The 21,722-nt window shown below is 42.2% G+C and overlaps 1 protein-coding gene across 1 annotated transcript in view; it reads right to left on the bottom strand.

The window, feature by feature from the left end:
• The window catches only part of DPP10 (dipeptidyl peptidase like 10), a 441,914-nt gene extending 440,776 nt beyond the window's left edge, over positions 1–1,138 (bottom strand). The window contains exon 1 of the mRNA XM_040069480.2: positions 1,017–1,138. Coding sequence (XP_039925414.1) covers positions 1,017–1,076 — 60 coding nt within the window. The 5' untranslated portion in view covers positions 1,077–1,138. The remainder of the gene's footprint in view (positions 1–1,016) is intronic.
• Positions 1,139–21,722: the final 20,584 nt, after the last annotated feature.

Genomic DNA, 21,722 nt, shown 5'->3' with positions numbered 1-21,722 from the left:
ACCTTTAATCCCCTCCTGCCTCAGCTTTAAGTCATGATTTTTATTCCCAGCACTAACGGGATAACGACCAACTGAGAATTTCTTAACATGATGTGAAGTTCAGCTGCTCCTCGTGAGCAAACAAACCCCAGACCCCTCAACTTTGCAGCACAAGGAGTGAAGGAAGCCAAAGCAGGTTTCCTCACCCCACACAAACCCGAGCACAGCCTGGCACCCACTGCCATGAGGCACCGACAGAAAGGCACTGAAGTGAGCTCTTCAGGCTTTCACATCATTTTACGAAACAAAATAGCTAGTGTAAAATTTCTCGATATTGTTTTTTTCAGGACTAAGAGTCACTAATCAAATATTGTCACTGACTGCGTTTTTATTTTATTTCAAGGAAGAAAAAAAAAAAAAAAAAAAAAAAAAAAAAACAAAAACAAAAACACCCAACCACTTATTTCTGCAGAGATACTTCCTACTGAATACCAATCTGGTTAGGGATTTCATTTTATCACTCTAGAGCGTAGTAACTCGGCTAGAAAGTAGTTTCCAATCAATGCAAAGGCGGGATGGTGTCAGAGGCTGGGCAGGGAGGCAGTCGAGGACAGAGCCCGCTGTTCCCTCCGCTCTTCCAAAGCACCCACCCAACTCTCCCTCACGTCAGGACACCGCCAGCAGCAGCAAACACACCGGTCCCGGATCCTTCCGACCGCACATTACCAAAATCACGTCTCACAGGTCGATTTCACAGCGCCTCCCTCGAGCAGCGCCGTGCCGGTACCGCGGAGCAGCGCCTCGGGAGGCACCGGCAGCTCCGCGCCGAGCCGCCGCCTGCCCGGGGCCAACTTCGGGCACGGAGCGGCGCAGGGCAGGGCAGGGCTCGCCCGGGAGGTGCCGCAGCCCGGCCCCCGCGGCCGGAGCCGTCCCTCGCCTCTCCCCGAGCCCCGCCGAACTTCCCCGCGCCCCTGCCCGGCCCGGCGGCAGCGAGAGGGCTCGGGACGGCCGGGGAGCCCCGCTGCCGCCCGCCCTACCTTGACGGCCCTGGACGAGTGGCAGTGGACGTGGTGGGACACGGTGGCCGTCTGGTTCATGTTGCCGGGCGGGCGCGGGGACCCCGCGGATCCCTCCCGGCGCCTCTGAGCGGCCGGGGGGCTCCGGCCGCGGCTCCGGCTGCGCTGCTCCGCGCCCCGCGGCTCCGCCCGTCCGCTCCGCCCCGCCCGGCACCGCCCCGCCCGCCGGACCGGCTCCGGACCGGCACCGGCCGGCAGCGAGCGGAGCCGCGGGCCGGGGGAGCCCCGCCCGTCGCGCCTCCCGCGCCCCCGGGGCTGGGGAGATGGACGAGATCAGCCCCGCTCTGTGGAAGCCGAGCCCCGCAGTGCTCTCAGCCGAGACCAGTAGAGACTGCAGCAGAAAGTTTATGCCGGCTGCTCTTTTCCTTCGGGCTCCAGAGGGTTTTTTTTTTTTTCCTCCCCCGTTCCCTCCTGCCGCCTCTTCCCTCGGTTCCAAAGCGCCTCCAGGCACTGCGGTAGCGGGGTAGAGGCGTGCTTGTGTAACACAGGTACAGGCGCAGGCAGCAGCCCCACGGCCCCTGCCAGAGCGCACGGCCTTTCGGAAATCACCGCGCTTTGCTGAGTGCCGCGACAGCTCCGCGCTTCCCCGCGGAGCAGAAGAAATGCGTCTCTAATTACACTTTCACCCAAACAACTTTCAGGGGGTTGGTTGTGGTACGGGCTGAGAATCTGTGCCTTCCAGACTCCCGAGCAGGACTTGCCAGAAACGCACAAATTCTCTTTCTGCGGGTCCAACCCAGAGCTGATGCCAAAGCCAGGATTTGGGGATGGAAGTTGGTAAAGCTCTGTGAGCAGATTGTGACACCGCAGGCTGACAATGAACAAGCAATATTTTGTATACACATGACATCCTTTAATGACTCTTACTTTAGAGAAACCTCCCTGTAAAACAAGACACAGTGTGCCACACACCAAGGCATTCCTGGGGTGTCTTTGAGGGGTGCACGAAACTGCAGCCAGGGAAGGCAAAGTTGGTTTAAGAGAAAACAAAGAGGAATGAGGACAGACTACAGCCAGAAGCCATGGCACAGGTCTCCTAAAGAAACTGCTGATTTGGAACCTCTCACGGCATGAGGCTCCAGCTTCAGGCATCTCTGAAGCATCTGTTCTTTCAAGAGGCAGGCTGTGGAGCAGTATTTGCTACCATACCAAAAGTTATACTCCCAGTGCAGGAAGTTATTGCTCAAAAATAAAATGACTTTTAAATTTTAAAATAAAAGGCCCTGGGTTGAGCTTGTTTTGTGGTTGTCTCATTTTCTTTCCCTACTGCCACTCCCTCTTTTGTTTCGAAGTAATTTGAAGGAAATGTACAAAGCATGTGCCCAAAAGTAGTGATGCAAGAAAACAAAAGTTTTGCTAAAGACTTCAGGTTGCGATTCCGTACTTTAAGGTCCATCCCACTCTGCAAAGGAAAAGGCTGAGACCTTGCTTGGGGCACAGCTCAATGCATCCTCACAGAGGCCTATGAGGCCCCTCATCTGTGCTTGTAAATCTCATCATGACCTCAGACATCTGCCAGAGCTCTTTTAAATGGGGTTCATCTTCAGAAGATTTTTATTTCCTGGAAGAAAATCTGTTTTGAATCATCTCACACATAATATTCAAAAGTCAAAATTAATTTTGCACACCTTGACTGGGACACAAAGGCAGGTGCTGCTCGAGACAGAGCTGGTGAGGAAAAGACTGATCTGCTCAGTCTGCAGAAATCTGCCAAGGCAGCCTGGTGTGGGAAAACAGCCCTGGGTTCAAACAACCCCTCCAGAGAGTGGAGAGCAGTCAGTGTTCACTGCAGTGAGACAGAAAAATGTCATTGCCAAGCCAAATGCAAAATAAAGGCACAGCAAGAGGGTCTCTCCTGGCCCAGGCACGATCATCTCTGAGCACCACAAGCAAAGCATCTGGGCTGGCCTCTAGCCCGCAGGACTGCTCACATTAGCCTCCTTCACCTTAGCAGATTTATTGGATTTTGAGCAATAAAAACCACATTTAGCAAGCATTTCAGGGGCTCAGCAGTGCTCTTTCACCTCTCTCTATCATATGCAGACAGGAATGAAACTTAATGGATATAGATGGGGAAAAAGAAACACCCTCACATAAAAATGAGACATGATTCAACTCAAAGGTGAGTGTTGAGGAGGAGGGAACAAGTAAATGGCTGTTTGGGTAAAAGGCTAACGAGCTAACTTTCACCATAGTCTGCCCAAACATTTGTCCTGAAAATAAAATGATAACTTCAAGTTATTGTCAACAGGAGCTCAAGCAAGCAGAGGTAGCCTGGAAAATTCAAAGACATTCTTCTTCATCTTGAAATATATGTGTGTTTAACAATCTCACATGGGAACTATGTTGAGAAAAAAGAATGGACTCATGACAGTTTTAGTTGGACTAAAAATCTGTGGATTTTTTGTAAGCTCCTATGAGAACTTTGTGTAAAGGCTTCATGCTTGATTTTATGCTTCACAGTGGCTGACCTTCCATGCAAGCCCCAAAACCAGCTTTAAGGTAACAGAGAAATCTCTTCCTTATAGAAAAGGAAAAGCAACTTGGGTTAAAAAGTTGTAAGATCAATAATTTGCTGGCATTTTTTTTAAATGAACTTCTAGAAATTTCAAGAAATCCATTCCTAGAGAGTACAGTTTGCTTATTAACCTCCTGCTCTCACAAGGTGGGACCTAATTAGAGGATGAACCTAACGAGGTCTGGAGCTGTACAATCTCTTTAAGTGTGTGGTTTGTCATTATAAAATATCCCAGAAACAAGACAGATCAGAGTGGGATTCCACAAAATGCCTGCTGAAATCCTCCCGAGCACCACTCTGCTGCTTGGTTCTCCAGTAATGTCATTCCCTGCCATTTCTCCTGTTCCCTGATGTGGCTGCTAATCCTCCATAGGTGTAATCTTCTTTGGGAACTGGCTGCTTAGCAAAATGCAGTTCACCCTGGGCGCTGACTGCTAATGCAAGCATCCACGTTAGTCCTGCAAGGAGGTTCTCAAATGTTTCAATGCCTTTAGGGTGCAAATAAATAACTGAGTGATTACCAAAATATGCTGGAGAATATGAAAGCTGGGAGCAGATGCCTCTGTTACGCAGTGCAATAGAGCAGGTGGCACTTGCCCGTGTTGGAGCAGCCCCATGGTGCACTGAATGAATCTCCTTCCTGAAATATTTAAAATTAGTAAGAAATCAACATGATCAGCCAGGAAAATTGAATAAGCTATCCAGAAAGTTTGAGAGAAATGAAAATCCCTGCTTGTGACAGAAAAGCCTGCCTGTCCTGCTGTCCAAATGCAGCGAGTGGCTGTGGGCAGCAGAACTACTGCTGGAGGCAGCATTTCAGAGGCTCCTGATCACTATTCAAGTCCTGCAGTAACCTGCTCTTAGAAACTCCCAATACAGTTCCCCAGCCACACATTTTCCTGCCTCTTATTTTCTAAGACTTATGTTCTTAAAAGAAAAAAGTCCGCACAACACTTTCTTTTTTTTCTTTTTTTTTTCTTTTTTTTTTTTTTTTTGGTCACTTTACATGAATTATATAATCACCATCCTGAGAAATAAAAAACGAAAGTATATATAGGTAAGTATACATACTTCATGGCAGCGTGTTTTTCTGTAGCTGTAGAAGAAAATATTTGCTCTCTTTTTTGTTTATGCAAGTACATCAAGTTTAGTTTTACTGCTGCTCCACATATCAAGGGCCTAATTCTGTGCTCGACCATGTTGGCAGCTATTGACACGAGTGAACTCAATTTCTAATTCACACCAGTCCATAATCAGATTACAGACTTCCCTGTTTATGGATGAAGAAGTTTTAATACCACGAGGGAGGCTGATTGGGGATCACTGTGAGGCTGCCAGCTCCCTCAGAATTATTACCCACCAGGAGCCATGCTGTGTGTCAGTGCTGCGCTTGTGTGAAACAGAACAGGGCAGAGCCTGCCTCCATTCAGCTTCCCAAAAATCCTCTACCCCAAGCAGCTCTCAAGGGAAAGGCCAGCAGCTATTGTGCACTGCTGCTCACGGGCAGCAAGCTGACACACAGCTCAAGGTATCCCAGGAAAAGCTGTTCCAGGAGGATGACACTGTGGCCCGGCACGCACACACACGTGTTCACATGTGCACAATCCCACATGCCCTGCAGCCTTCCATCTGGCTGTGGTTATGGAAGGGAACGTGAAGGAAAATTCCCTTAAGTAAAGCAGAACTTCAGGCAGGCTCAACAAACCAGTGGGATGCCAGGTTTCAGCCTGGCTGCAGTGCCAGGAGCTGTTGCTGCTGTGTTAACCCCCAGTGTTTGGGTACTGCAGTGGAGGGTTTCTCCCAGTGGACGCCTCTCCCCGTGGGAAAGCACCGTGTTGTCCCTGACAGGTGTTGTCCTATTAACTGTATGTATGTCCACCCCTTTTAGCACTCCAAAATTCCCTCACAGCTTACGGTCTTGAGGTTTTACAGGATGATTTCAAACCAGCTCAGCGTGGTTCAGTAATCAAAATATTGAACAAAACCAAGGAGAATCCACTCCATTGCTGAAAGATATGCTCAAAACTTATAAAATCCAGTCCAACATATGGAACTGATGAAGAAGCAAATATAGATGTTCCTCATTTATACTAGCCATTATCCACTGAATTATAAGGTACATTAGTTATGATTACTTTCTATTCTTATTCACTGCAAGTATTTCAATAGAAAACAGATTAAGTATTTGGAGCTCTTTTTAGAAACAAAAGGCGCACTAAAAAGTTCTGGTGCACAAAGGAACCATTGGTGCACAATGATTCCTTCACTTAATTTTCTGTAAAGGTGAAGGTGAATGGTATGGAATTACAGCCAGAAGATGAAAAAAAATCTTCCCTGTTACAATAATAATGAATTATTTCTACTAGATTTTGCCTGAAAACAGGAGATATCATGAAAATAGACACAGTAATGTCTACATATCATTGATTCAGTGCAGGGAGTATGTTGTGAGAAGAGATGGAAAAAACAGCCTGCATACCACTGACTTGTTACCAGGGAAGAGAAGCAAGTGGTTTTTGAGATATAAAAACTGCAAGCAGAGGCAAGAGAAAATGGTCTGTACCTGAATGAACTGGATGTGTCACCCACAAAACCTGCACAGACAGGAGGTGGCTTTATCAGCAGCACTTTGCAGGGCACCTCTTACCAGGTCTCTGTGGGCTGCTGAATTAATTCTGATGAACCACAGGCAGTGCCACAAGAGCATCCTCTTCAGGATCCCTCCAGTCTGTCCTGGGAATGCCTGTGACCAGACTCAAACAGAGAAGAAGAAAAGAGCAACTTTGAGTCTTTTTCATTTTCAAGTGAGGCTTCAGAGGAATAGCCAATACTATCCAAGAAAACAAAACAAAATTAAGCAAAAAAACCCAACATAAATGGCCACCAAGTTAGATTCATTTTCTTTAGCACACTGTGTATTGACAGATACACTTTACAGGTGAGGAACATCAGGAAGAAAGAACAAATCTTTTTTTTTTTTTTGGTCTCACATGAATTCCATAGTAGACCCTGGAGCACTCTGCTCCATCTCACTGTGTTCATTTAGCCTTCTATTTGCACAAGCTCCTGCAGTATAAAAAGAAGGTGAAGCTGACCTATCTGAGAAGTAGATTTAATTCCATGCATAACTATTACTCACACTGCTAACAGGATGCAATATTTCTACCATGCAAGAGCTGCAGGATGAGTAATGCTTTTGGGTGTGTGAGGGTTTGCAGGAGCACTGCCACCCATCTCCTTACCTTTGGGGATTGCACCTGCACATGCAGGAACTGCCACAAAGTACTGGAGACATGCCAAAAAGTAGTCCCAAGTGATGTGAAATTTCTGTACAGGCTTGTGCTTCTTTACGCCTTGAAATCTTGTCATGGTAAACACTGAATAACATGCGGAGCTCTTGCTCTGCAAGAACATCTCAGCCCTGCAAGTGATGTTCTCCAGGGATCTCCTTGCCCACTGAAGAGAGCCCTCAGCAGTGGATTTCTGTGTTGAGAACATAGCCAAAAGCCAGTCCAGGGGGGAGTTGTAGGAGATTCAAAACTAGCACACCAGCTTGAATGAAATGTCAAGCAAGGGTGAGATTATTTTGTCTAAGCAGGATCATTTCCCTTATTTTCAATATATAAAATAAATCATCCAGAGGCAAGCCCCGTTTTCAAAGATTAGACACCAGGTAATAGATGAACTTCTGAAACTGTATAAGAATTCCTACTCTGATAGTCAGGCCAGCATTTCAAGTATTTATGTACCTAACAGGTAGCCCAAAAACTTGCCAAGGCTTTGCCAAACTTACTATGGCAGAACTTTATGTGATCAAATTCTTTGTCCCCTCAACATAAATAAGTTATCCCATGGCTCCTTCTGCTTGTAGGATATTTGCACTGTGTCTCTCATAAAAGCAAATTTCATGGTGAGCCATTCTTTTGGGATGAGAAATTTTGCCCTGAACTGTTTGTATATAGAGGTGAAAACCTGAAATCAACTGCCAGTAAAGCCAGAATGAAAAATAATAAAAAATAAATTTTACATTATTTAGAGGACTTGAATTTTAAATTAATAGTTTGTAGCTACAGAGACTGAATTGGGGGAGTAGGGGATTTTATGTTAGGTCTCAGAGGCTGCAGAAAAGATACTTTCCAGATTAAACAACACAAAAATTCAATGACAACAGGAAAAAAAATATATTGGCTACATAGACCATTTTTCTTCATCTAACCGGGTTAATACAAGCCTAAGCAAAATTTCAGAGGCTTTCAGATCACTAAGAGAAAAAAAATGAGAAGAATAAAACCTTAACCATAATTATTTCCATTATCCTTCAATGGTACTGAATAACAGAAAAAAGCTCTTCCTTCCTTTACTCTGTGCAAATCTCATAGCACATAACATGATTTTTTTTTTTTTTTTTTTTTTCACAAATGAAAGATAATCTACCATCAAATGAGTACTTTCCCTGGAACACTGCAGAGCAGTTTGCTCAAGGAACGAGGAGCAATTGCCTTCAGAAATGAAGGGATGATTTCTCAACCTCTGAAGACAACCCTCAGTCTCTTTTCCCCACAGGACATGTATTCCTGTCTCCTCACTTAAAAAATATTTTTACAAGACTCTTGGGACACTGAAGAAGGCCCAAAAACCACAGATGAGTGATTAATATTCTGGTGTACTCTTTTCTCACAGAATTTATCGGTTTGGCTTATCCTGTGTCCATGTGTTATGACCACCTCTGAGGCAGGGTAACAGATCAGCCTTTTCCTTTATCTGAAAACACTTTAGGACATCAGGCCTGGACCATCAGGGAAGCAATAGCAGGTCCAAGCAAAGGTCCATCACAACATATTCCTTTGTTGAGGCAAAACCCATAATTTTAATTAATCAGGGTGAAAGATGGGCTAGCCAACAACCATGTCAAAAGCTCAGATTTCCAAGGTGGCTGTCACTGCTTTTTTTTCCCCACCTCTGGGGCAGGAGAGAGCATCCTGAGAACAGCAGAGGCTCAGTCAAGCTGCCAGAGTTGTTCTGATCACAAAAAGTGAACTCATCTGGTGAAATAAGGGTTCTGCATCATCTCAAATTGTTGCTTCAGGAAATTAAAATGCAAGATGGTACAAAGAAAATACTGGTGAAGAAGAAAACTTAAACAACTTCATTGAAAATGGGAGAAGACAAACCACAGGAATTTGAAAGGAGAACTTGCCCTAAGCTTCAGTAACGAATGAGAAACTGTACCTCACATTTTATGTATAATCCCTACCAATGGGCTATGAAGTCAACAGTGGGGTTGCAGTCCAGGACCAGACTTGAGCATGCCCTTGACTCCTATTGCTCACATCCGTAAGTGCTGCTGTTAACATGTTCATGGAAGACAATTCTCTTCCTCCATGTGTAAAATTCCCCAGTCTCTCCAGATTTGTGATGCCTTTTCAATAAGAAAGCATCTGAAATCCCCCTTATCTCTGTTTTTCTGTTCAGTCAGAAGTGTGTCAATCACAAGCCCACACTGCTCAGCCACCAAGATCGCTGGTGCACTTTGGCTGACAAGCTGTGAAAGTTTTGGCTGCCCAAAAATCATTTGGAACTTGTTTACTTCCTTTAGTTAGAATGATGTTTGCCTCCTACCTGCAAGTACCAATGTATCTTCACACACTTACATCAGGGGTTTTTAGTGACATCAAGGATCACATCCAACCAGTCAGAAAAAAATGCTTTGTTAATGAGACACAACGTTACTGCCAGCTGCTCATCCCAATATCATGTAAACATGCATAGAAATAATTTCCTTGTGCCTTAACATCCTTTTTTATAGTCTGCTTATAAAAAAAACAGAACATTATGCGGGGAAAAACTGTGTGGATCCCACTCCTGTGCTTTGCAACAAACCAAGAACTGTTTCAGTGTAAATTCCAGTCAGTGTGACAAGGCTTAAACTAACCAAGGAAGATGTGAGATCAGAAGGCTTTCTTTTTTCTTTTGGGCTGTGAGCCTTTTAGTAAATCCCAGAGAGCTGTTGAAGACCTGTGGGACTCACAATGTTGAGCAGAATTTGTCAGGAACAACTAAGTGTCATATGCAGTTACATATTCTCTAGCAATTGTGCAATCTTCTAACAACTAAATTCAGAAATTATATTATCCTGCTCTCAGGAAAATACCACAATTTATGCTTACTGGGATGCTGAAGACCTCAAATGAAGGCTGACAGCTATAGTACCTGTAAGCAAACACTGTTCATTGCATTTACTCACAACCTCTGAGGCAAATGTAACACGGCCATCCAGCACACACAATAAAAGGACACCAGCTCCAAACACGTAATCCAGCCATTATTTTGATTGCAGTATGTTTTCCAAACTGATTCAAAAATATGTTTTTATTAAAGTGCGTGATTTGTCAAAAGTGCTTCCAGGAGGTGTAAGAAAAACAGTGAAGGGATTGGAGCTTGCTTAACCAAGTTTATAAACCTGCTGTTTCAGCCTCAAAGATGAATTACGCTGCAGGAGCACGTTCACAAAACATCTGTGCTCTCCTTCTTGCCCTCCTACCTATGTTCAAAGAATAGAATAGAAAAACATAAATCAAAGTCTCAAAACGTATTTCTCCCCCAATTCCGAAGCTGCCATATCTCTATAGCAGAATCATAATCCCCTGCAATACAAATAAAAAGCGCAGCACAGCAATCACCATTTCAAAATAATTACAGGCCACACAGTAATTTACACTTATCTAAAGCCTTTCACCCCAAGAATCCCAAAGCAATTTATACACAATATAGATGTGGCTGATATGAAAACAATAATGCCAAGGAGCTACTTGGGATTTGAGGCATTGTCTAAATCACGCGGATCTTTGCAGTCCAGAACTTACCCATTATCCTGATAGCAGTTTGAACCAAACTTATTAAAACCTTCCATCTCAAATTAAGGACCAATCTAGGCACTGACAGGCATGTTCTGAACCTTCCTTTAATTTTAGTCAATGATATTGAGAAGTCAAGAAATTAACAGACTTGAAACAACACTGCCCAGCTTCAGAAGGTGCTCATCAGGGCTTGTACTGTACAACCAGTACATCCTTCTGTGAAGAAAAAGGGTCTGAATTTCTTTATTTGTTTCCTTTTCCCTTACAGAATTTAATTCTCATTTATCCAGGCTGAGGCTAAGCACTGGCCTACAGGCAGAGCTTCACTCCTTCTGTGGGAGCTCTGAAATGTCATCATTTACCTCCCAGCTGCTCAGTAAATTACTGCAGACAGCCTGTAGGTGCTTGCTGGAGTCCCAGCACTCTCAATAGCACGAAGCCACACGGCTACAAATGGGTCTTTAAGCAGAGCTGGGAAATAGCTGCTGGTTCCCTAATCCTCCAACCATGCTCCTGGGCTCTCGGTGAGAGGCAGCCTGGGAAACTGAAGGGAGATGTATTTCTAACAATTAACTGGTAATCCATTTACACTTTCAAAGCTGTTTTCGTACAGAAAGAGGCTACTGGCTCTTTCTATATTATTAAACACAGACTTTATTATGGCTTTCCTTGATCTTCAAAGTGCAGGCGCACAAATGTTGAAAGCATTCGCTGTACGCTTTGTTGGATTCCCAAAAGGCAAATTGGGGGAATATAAAAATCTCTTTTGCAAGGTGAGTTATAGACACCAGCAACAGCTGGCCCCCTGGCAATCCTCAGAACCAGAGAAATCACTGCCAACCCCAGTATTTTAAGGTGTACCTAGAAATTTTTACCACATTTTTAAATTAGGAAATAGAATCAAAACACCTTCGTGCCATAGGACGCTTCGGTCTTAAGGGTAGGAAACTCTTTTCTCTTGCTCAGCCCTTTGCAACATATTTCTCTACCCGAACATGTACATAGGCCTGTCAGGGAAATACGGATTTTTAGTGTTTTGAGAACAGCACACACGACAGGGCTGCAGCATCTCATCTGCATGGCTGATGCATTTGCACTCAATCTGATCACTGAAAGCATCGGCCTCACTGCACCACCAGGAGTGCTACTGGCTTAGGAAGGAGGAAAAGCCAAGTGTGTTTTGGGGAGAAGAATTTCCTTTGTTTTAAAAAAAGGTAACATCAGGGGGAAATATTATCATTTTTGCTTCCTGTGGGGTATCACGCTTCTGTTTCACCCCTGACTGGCATCTGCAGCGTCTCTTAACAAGGAGACGGGACTTTGATATGAAAATGCAGAGAGGGGATGCCCACTGGATGGGCAGTTTCTTGCACTTCTTCATGATCCCTGGGCTGACACCTGACCCACCAACAACACTCAAAACAAGTGAATAATTCAACAAGTTTTCATAATGTTAAGCTGGAGATGGTTGATTGCATTGTCTCACACTGGACTTCTTTTCCTAATTACTTTTTAGGGGACAAAGGTGTCACAAAATGAACATCTTTCTTTAATTAAATTGTCCTTAGAAATTGCAAATATTCAGTGTTCTCTACTGAGAGACAGATGCCACAGAAGAAAATGTGATAACAGACCTCATAATGAGACTGTATTTGGCTAAACTCAGAAACTAAAACAGCAAAGATATGGGGTTTATTTCTTTTTCAATCTTCATATCACTTCAATTTGTGGTTCACATCTTCAAGAGGTGAAAAACAATTTCAGTTAGTAAAAAAGCTGCCCAGAGAAGCTATGTCAATTTATACCACCTGGGAATCTCGCTCTGTGCTAATCTGTTTCATTCATCCCCATTTCTTGACACATAACTGCCAAGGGACTGGCCTGGATGTGGAAATGCATTACCCAAGTGTCACCAGTAATGCTGTCTCTTTTTCTCCCATTCTCTCCAGAGTGTCTAAGCCAGAACTGGCATCAAAACTGGATTTGTAGAAGTGAGTGGAGGCAAAGGCAAGGCAAAAAAAAGGGCTGAAGGAGAATTCAGTAGTAAATTCTGGGTAAAACAGGCTCTGTCATTGCCTTTACTGCAAACAGGAGGTAAATCCATAGTTCAGTTTTATCTCCTGTGTTTGTATATTTATGGAAAGGCTTTATAACTTGGAGCTTGTAACTGCAAGGGAGTGCATTAGATCACCCCAGTGGTCCCACCAATCTTCATCTGTGGTTTCACTGCTCTCATGGAGTACAACTATTGTGAGAAGCTGGTCTGGAAATAGCAAGGATTTTGATTATCCACACAATAGGTCTGGCATGGACTTTGGAGTCCAACAAAGAATCATTGCAGAGGCCTGATGTCAGGGAGTACATATTTGCTGCTTCCTTTGTTTCTAATCACAATACACTGGGCTGGAAAGACATCCTGGGGTATTCGGTGCAGTCCCTTGCCATTGCAGGTGACCAAATAATAAAACCCATTTTGTAACCTGATGGATTGCTTTGTTCTGTCAGAAGACATTTCAGGTCGTGTAGTTTTATTTCTAGTTACGGAAAGTTTCAGTCAGTGCCAGGCACAATCCTGATGGAAATGTATTTTGCAGTCTCAGGATATTGAAGTGGCAGGGGGGGAAGAAAGGAATTCAGGATCAAAAAATAGCCAGTGTCACATAATCAACAAAGAATTAGGACTTATGAATATCCTTATTTACTGTGTATGGAAAATAGGCCATCTCAAACGAAATTCAAGTTGTGTTCCCATTAAAGTACAAACTTGGCTGTAAAAGTGGCTGTGCTGATGGAACAAAGTTCTTTGATTTGATTTTGTTCCAAAAGATGCTCTAAGTGAAAAAAGCACTATGACACTACACAACAAAGTTCATGCTAAATGGATTTAAATTATAGAACTGAGAGATCTTACAGCATAAATTTTAATTTAAGTGTCTGTCTTAGCTCCGTGCTGCTGTACATTACATTTTGAAGCTGATATAAGTGATCATTAATAAAATTCACAGTAATATTAAAAACTAGTGAGGTAGTCAATAATATCGGGAACTGCTGGATTATGTAAATCGACTGGCAGAGTAAAACACTTTTTAAAACTGTAAAATGTCAAGTATTAAACTGTCTCAAAAGGTGGGAAACAGAATAGCTGGACATGCTGTCAATGAAAAGGACTTGTCATAAAAAATCCCCAATGAAATGTGATATCCACGAGTGGGAAGGGACGGACCAAATATTTGGCTGTGTGAAAAGCAGAACCCAGAATGCTCAGGAGAGATTTTTTTTCTCACTTTTTTTTTTTTTTTAAGGAGATGTTGAAGATGCTGGAGAAGGAGAGGGGAAGCAGAAGAGGCTGAAGGCAGAACAGAACACAGAGGGATTATCAGCATTGAATAACTCAGAGCTCACCTGGAATTACATGTTTATAATCAGGTTGTAAGTGTGAGAGTTTTCACTCCCATCACAGCTACTGTTGGAAAGACACTTCCCCTCTAGCCTGTAAGAACTCCAATGTCTTACAGCTTCTGCACTACTTGGTGGATAGCTTGATAGTTTATTATAAAGCGCTTCCCCAAAGTAATACTCTTTCATTCCTTGTTAACTTTGTATCTAGCTTTACACAATTAATTAGGGGAGCGTTAAAAGACCTAGATTTTAAACCACTTAATTAATTAGAAATGAAGGTTTAATGGTTATTCCTCTCAGACTGTTTAATTTCATGTGAGAAGCTGCAGGAAAAAAAAGGAAGAGAAATCAATTTACGTATAACAAATTGCAATAGAAAACAAAAAAGAGATGAACATATGTATCTATTTAGAGCTGGACTGGATAAGAGCATCCCTAGCAGAGCTCAGAGGGTTGCAAATTTTTGGCAATGGGGACACAACTCATCAGTTCCAAGAAACTGCCCATTCAAACGAGGTGGTATTTCCATCACAACCCAGGACATCACTGTTTCCATCCCACCTCCTCAAAACAACATCCAGAAACACAGCAACAGAGGAGCCTTGCCTCAAATCTAAGAGAAGGATGGAAAAGAGAGACAGGACCTCCCGAGGGCCCCTCCCACGAGCTGTGCCAGCAGCTGGCATTCAGCCCAGCATCAGGCTGGGCAGGGAGGCTGAAGGCTATCACAGGAGGAAAATGACCTTTTTCAGAAGGAGAAGCGTACGTGGCCCCATAATGTCCCTGACTAGAAAAACGAGTGAGTCATCATCCTAACACCCAGCTGAGCAATGTGATTTCGTGCAGGACACACTTACTTGAGGTAAATCTACCTATTATAGGAAACAAAGCCAAGCAACAGCAGAAGCCCATCAGATCTACTTTTTAAGAACTGTCACACTGACATCTCACTACAAACAAAATTCCTTTTTATGCCGTTGGAAAGTCTGAAAGCCAAATGATGGGAACATGCCCTTCTAAGTTACTGAAACATTTTCACTTGTTTCTTTCCCTGAGGTGTCTGCCACGAACAAGAAGATCCAAGACTGAAGATGGGATAACTTAGTAAAGAACACTGAAATACTTCTAATAATACGAGTAAAATCCAAGAAAACATCTGAGCTGCTGTTGCACTAAGCTTTGTAAAGACAATAAAGGAAAGTGCCCCTTTGCCGAGACGTTTCAAACCTAATCTCTGCTTTTAAAACAAAATGACTCTGGTACATAGAAAACATCAGGCTTTGGGCTGGGGAGAGACTTTGTTTTGTTGTTTTATTTTAAGAACTTGGAATTTGATAGGATCTAAGTATAAGCATTCAAAAAACCACTAAATTTGAAAAGAGGCTTTGTTCATGAGTACTGGCAAGACTGATTGGTGTTAAGATGAAATGGGACTCCAAAGCATACAACACTTCAAAATAAATACTAGCATGTAGCACTGCTGTGATTTTGCCGGCCATCTGCATGATTCATTCACATATTATGGTTTAGCCACCTATCTGTTTTTACCGAAGTATTTAGAATAAAGGCTTGCTGATACAAAGCATAACTTTTTTTCGCCTCAGCTATTGCTAAGTAATCCTGTCACTAATTCAAATCAATTCAGCTGGTCTGATTAAATCAGGAAATGGATGTGCTAAAAGCTGGGGATCTTCCACAATTCATATAGGAAAATATATTTACAGTGAATATTGCTATTCCACGTCAGTAGCTGCCTTTTAAAAAAACTAAGGGATAATCTTTGGTGTGAAAGAAGAGGAGGGGGAAATATTAGGGAATATTTTTGGCCTTCAGAGGGTAAATCTGGATACAAAGCCTAAGAAACTCTAAGGAGTAAGGAATAAATACCATACTGCCCAAAAAGCAGCAAGACTGGCTGGATAAGTGAGTGGCCTGGGGTAAGCAACAAAATGTTTCCTCAGCAAATCTCTGAGTCCACCCCAATAAATTCTAGTTTGGCCAGCAGCAGTATCACTGCCAAAGCGGGAAGATGCCTCTGCATTTTCTGATCCACTCAGGACAGGATTTAATCCTAAACATTTTTTTTAAATCATTTAATCTCTAAAATTTATGCAATCACTTATGACTAACTCCTCATTGTAACAGGAGTTTTACTGTATGCAATTATCTCTTTAGTTTGGGGTTTAAATTAATGTCAGTCATTCTCCTTCCATTTAAAATCTCATTTTTCACGTGTACCATACTTTCAACCGGCTTTGGAAGAGAAATATCAAAGGAGCCTAATTCCCCCCAGTTTAATTTAAAAAACAGAGTTACAGAAAGGACAGTTTTGAATCATTACAGCGTGTCTGAACTCTCAAAAGCAAGACAGAAAGCAGTGGAAAATCTATGGATGTATAAAAAATTCAGTGTCTTTTACTGGGTTTAGTAAGTCTTTCTCATTTTAGCTACTGGGAAGGCAGGGAAAGAGGAAAGTATTTCTGCAACACCCCAGTAAACATAGCATGGAACAACAGTTTTCTTCCCTGACCCCTTTTATGCTCCTGGAATTGCTCACAAAATGAAGCATAATTGTCGTGATTGTCAAATCCCCCTCCTCCAAGCACCATAGTAATTCCCTGCACCTAAAAACTGTGGGACTCTCATCAGAAGAGAAGTCCTCAGCACCTTCCAAGAAGCAGCAGCTTTCTTGGCACTGCCATTCTGTTTCAACAGAATCATCCATATGCTGAATTATTCTCACACTTGGAGCTCCATTGCTGTGCTATCACTCTGCTGCTGCTCCAGCTTGGTGAGTTTTGGTTTGGGACATTTTGTCCAGGCCAAACCTGGCCATACAGAAGATGCAAACACTTAGCAAGTGGTTGCTTTAAAGATGCCTCATTACATCTGGTTTTGACTAACAAATGATGTAGGTAGGTAAATGAAGTTTGTTATGATGAACCTGAAAATAATCTCTGTCATAATTATGTTCACTTTACTTATGTATTTTACCAAATCCACTATGTGTTCTAGTCCAGATTCCACAGTATGAACTCCCCTGAATAACAAGAAATTTATAACCAGGTGTGTTTTGAGGTTCTCCTTTCAGTATTTCTGTTCCCACATGGAGCAAACACAAGGATTCATACTAAGAATGTGGGCACACATAAATATCAAATCCTGTTTCTGAGTTTTAACTTTAGAATTCACTTCCCAGACAAGATTTGAATGCTCTAAAATGAGCCAGGAAAATTATCAAAGTGAATTGGGAACAAATATTTGGGAATGTTTGAGAAATTTGGGAGCAGGGTTTTGATGTATTGCTTTGGCTCCATCTTTCCATGGGATTGATCTGAATGCATTATGAGGACTATGAGAGTGCATCCCTCTTTTGCATGGAAAAGGGCAATTCTCTGACAAATGACTTGAAGTGGAATGTATTGAATTCCATCCCAAGAGATAACACTTTGTTTTGAGAAGAGCCAGATGCATGAACGCTGCTGAGCTGTAGGCACACAAGTACTTAAAGCTGTCTATAGTGTATAATTGAGAGGATACCTCCCTAAAAGGCACTGCTGGAAGATTGAGCTGAGCCCAGCACCCCCCTGGTCCCTTTTGGGTCCAAAAAGGAGGGGAAGCCACTGGAAAGCCCCTGTCAGAGCAAGGCAGTTGGATTTAGGGGAATCCAGAAAGGCAGCCTGGCAGCTGACAAGAGCAGCAGCCACTTGAATATAAATCTCTGCTAAAGCAACAAGATTTAGTAACAGACAGTTACTGGTGGTGCTGCTGCTCCAAAAGGAAGCATTCCTAAAGCAAAATATTCTGGGATTTTAATTACAAGTTTTCATTTTCAATGCTTCATATTTCAATTCTAGATTTAAAAGTAAGAAAGAAAAAAAAAAGAAAAAAAGAGAACAAACTCTGAGTTTTGGCAGAAAGCAGAAACTTCTTTCTTTCACACACACATTTCACTTAATTAGTAATTTGCCAGTAAAGGATTTCTGACAGAAAAAGTTGATCCACCCCGTGCTGCTTCACACACAGTGAAAGTGGATTTTAAAACTTCTCCAGCAACTAGAGTGTGAAGTTTCCCTTTGCCCCAAGCACAGCACCTTCAGTTTGGTACCCAGGATGTGAACAGCAGCTCACCAGAAACTCCCCCGGGTTTGGGCAGTGAGATGCACAACACTGTGATTACATCTGAAAATGTGATGACCGGATGAGCACATTGAACAAGTGACACTAACACATTGCAAAGATGACAGAAGTAAAAATTGCAGGAGAAGCAACTTCTACAAACGCTATTTTTAGATCTGGCAATGATGTGGAGTAGCTCAGCACACCTTCTCTGCGAAACTATTTCTGCCAGCATTCTTAAAATATTTCAGTTAACCCATAGGAGATATTCCTCATTGATTTTGATAGTTCTATATATTTGAATCTTACCCAAAGATGAGCTTGCAGCGACTGGCAGGTTAAATTTTTCCACACCGTCTTTTTGCAGATGAGGCAGTCATCTCCCTGAATGCCTTAAATCTCACCGTGGTTCAAAAGACTTCATATTGGTGAAGGTTTCTTTCCTAAGAAACATTCACAAATTTAATTTCAAAAAAGGTAGCCAAGTAATCCGTGACTGACATTTACACACACACTCAGTCATATGCATTATATTAACTCAGTGTTTATGGCTCTGCATGCAATTAACAGTACTGCAATTAAGTTCTGGCATAATACTGCACTTCAAAAGGCCAGCACAAGCATGGATATAAAATAAGCTAGCAGAAAAAGTCCTTTATCACTGCATTTTCCCTTCAGTGGCTGCATCCTTCGAGACAGATTCACAAGCACTGGGACGGGGCTGAGCCTGTGGAATGTTCAGAAAAAAGTTTCTTTATCACGGTCCTTCTGGGGATGATCTGACTCAAATTTCAGTACCTGCTCTGAAAACAAATGCAAGGCATGAGTCACTTGGCCCATTATCAAATATCATACCCTAACTGGATCACAAAAAGGTGGTGATTTGCAATGTGACCCACCACTTAATACTGCAGTTTTATTTCTTCTTTATTCCAAAGAATCCAGCTACAAGTGCTGTTGTCAGATTTCCAGACATCTCAGCAGCATGGATTGCCTCCTTGCAGAAAGCTGCTGTCAGATCCATCTGTACAATTCCAAGCTGCAGGGATGGCATGTGCTCGGCTGATGTATTTCCCCCCGAGTGCCCATTCAGCCTTTGTGCCCTTGCACCTCATCCAAACCTAAACAATTGCTGGTGCAGCTGGACAAAGAGTTTACAACAAAACAGCTATCCATCAAAAAAATGCCAGTATGTAGAAATTAATTCTTGTCTTACAACATGTCAGTTTTGATTTACCAGGGGCAATCTTTTGCTCTCCAGTGGGATTTCTGACAAAAAGCAAGCAGCACATTTTACCCTAGAGCCCCCGTGAGTGAGTGTGCTCATCCAGCACCACCCTTCTGGTCCATTGCAGACCCCAGAACTTCTCACATGTCTGGGTACCTTTTAAACAGCCAGAAAATGAGCACAGACTTTACAAGGTTGTTCGTCTTTAGCGCACTTTCTAAATATTAAATATGATCTACAGTTTATGACATTTCCTGATGAATCCGGGGTAGCTACCCAGCGGAAAGGCTGCATGCAGTTTAGATGTCACCGCTGCAAGGTAAAGGTAGAGCAGGGACGGGATTCTGGGCTTAGGACCATGGACAGCACACTTGGACTGGCGCCTTTTAAACATTAGTTGCATGGTGTCTTTTCTCAGATTAGTTAATGGATGTAACACATATAACATAAACATAGAAAAGACTCTGCGTCATTGGCAATCACAGAGATCTGCTGCTGTTAGAAAGGAAAGCAAAAGTGAGCCTGCAGAATGTTCTTCTCTTTGGAGACACAAAACACATGGAAGCTAATTTGTTTCTCTGCTATCACCACTTCTGAACCTGGCAAGAGTCTTCTAAACTGAGTCCTATTTTATTCATAAGAATTATACAGCACTTTCAGCAAAGCAGCTGGCAACTACCAGTCATTCTGCCTTTTAAAGCTGAGTAAGCAAACCCTTTTGTTTTATTAACTAGTACAGGTTTTGTTAGTGCCATCTGTAATACAAGTGATTCTATTGATTACCAGGCTGGCTTTTGCTAATTAGCTAAATTACACTTCAGAAAAAGATCGCTGAATTCTCCAAGTTTTATAAGAGGTGTGTGATCTGGCTTATCAAACAAATCATTCCAGATCAGAGTATTTCTGTTGTACTTTATCCTTGCACAGTAAGCAGAAACCTCTTTCTTCTGAGGAGTCAGGAGTGATTCAGAGTTAAAAGGCCAGTGAGTGGAGCAGGAACACTTACAAATGAAGGTAACACCTAGTGCTTTTTATTGGCTTCCTAATTCAGCATAGATAATTGAGATGTGTTTGCTGTCCAATTAGTGCTTGTTTCTGTCCTTGGTACTGTGCTAAATCAGTTTAATGAAATAAAACTGGTGATGGTTTAGTATCACTCTGGTTATTTTGGCACTAAGCAGATTTAACATTAATTTCTAATATATGTTACATTATTCAAACACAGTTTGGGTTTCTATATAGTTACATATACACACAAAAGGCATTATGATCTGTAAAGTGAGGGTGGGAAAAGGCCATCTCCTGTATGGTAATTCTAAAATCTCAAAAAAGTCAATTGGAAATTGCATGCCTGCCACTATGCAGCACAACCCTCACAAAATTGTGTCCAAGGTTGGCATCTTACAGTGTGGTAAACCAACACACTTGCCTAGTGGTTCAAAAACCAGTTCCCACTTCCTTTTTTTGTCTCCTCAGTAAACCAGTGGCAAGTGTCCCTGTTGAAAAGTCTCCCTCCTATCAGACAATGAGTCCAACCTTGCTGGACACAAGTTTGGCCAAAAAGAAAATGGTCTTCAAAATATTTTTGAAAATACTTGTTAAAAACAGCACATATAGCTGCTGGAGTCACGTGTCTCAGTCACCCAAAGGTGTAAACACTCTAAAGGAGACACAAAATAGGCTACCCCGATGTAAACCCAAAATCTATTTCAGAGACAAAAGCTCTAAATTTAAGAAAATTGTCCTTTATTTGGCTATTTCAGTATTTTAACTTCTAAAAACCAAGATTAAGAAACTGAAACTTAACCAAGTTCTTTTTCAGATTAGCATTAGTGAAAGTTTCAGGAGCTGTAGGGATGTTTGAAAACCTCACCAATCCACATACTGCACTTCTACGTGCTTTTATACTTGAAGTTCCAGTGGTGGCAAACTTACTGCGCAGATTATGATCAGACAAGGCTGATTTATATGAACTAAAAGCATAAACTCAGAAGTTAAATACTGCTTTTTCCCATTTTCTTTGATCCAATCAATATGCATACAGTCTGAATTCTTCCACAAAGCATAATGAACTTAATTTGAACAGAATTTTTATTGTTGAATAGTTGACATTGACTGTCATTACTGTTCCTACTGAGCCAGAGAATTTCTGGTCACATTTTCCTACAATATCTTTGTAGAGTCATAGGATTTACTTCACTTAGACATGACGCACACCTCATCACTCTGGGAGCTATCCAAATTCTTCCTGTGCTCATTAAACTGCTAGAACTAAATGAAGGTGTGCTACTCTCTGTAGGTTACAGTGATGGAAAAATATGTTTTGAACTATCAACTTCTCATAAAATTCAAAGAAATTGAGAGTTTAAAAAAAACTGTTTCACTCTCTCCAGTTTCTGAACTATATGACTAGAACAAAAATAATAAAATGTGAGAAGATCCATTATTGAACCCCATTCATTTTTCATTGACAATTTATGTCAATTAAGCCAGGCTTCAGTTTCTCACCCTTCATACAGTATATTTTATTATTGTAATTCTTCCTT

This window comes from Hirundo rustica, chromosome 7 (assembly GCF_015227805.2).
Source record: "Hirundo rustica isolate bHirRus1 chromosome 7, bHirRus1.pri.v3, whole genome shotgun sequence".
Lineage (NCBI taxonomy): Eukaryota > Metazoa > Chordata > Aves > Passeriformes > Hirundinidae > Hirundo > Hirundo rustica.
Note: the sequence above shows the minus strand (reverse complement) of the source record. Positions and strands in the feature narration are given on the sequence as shown.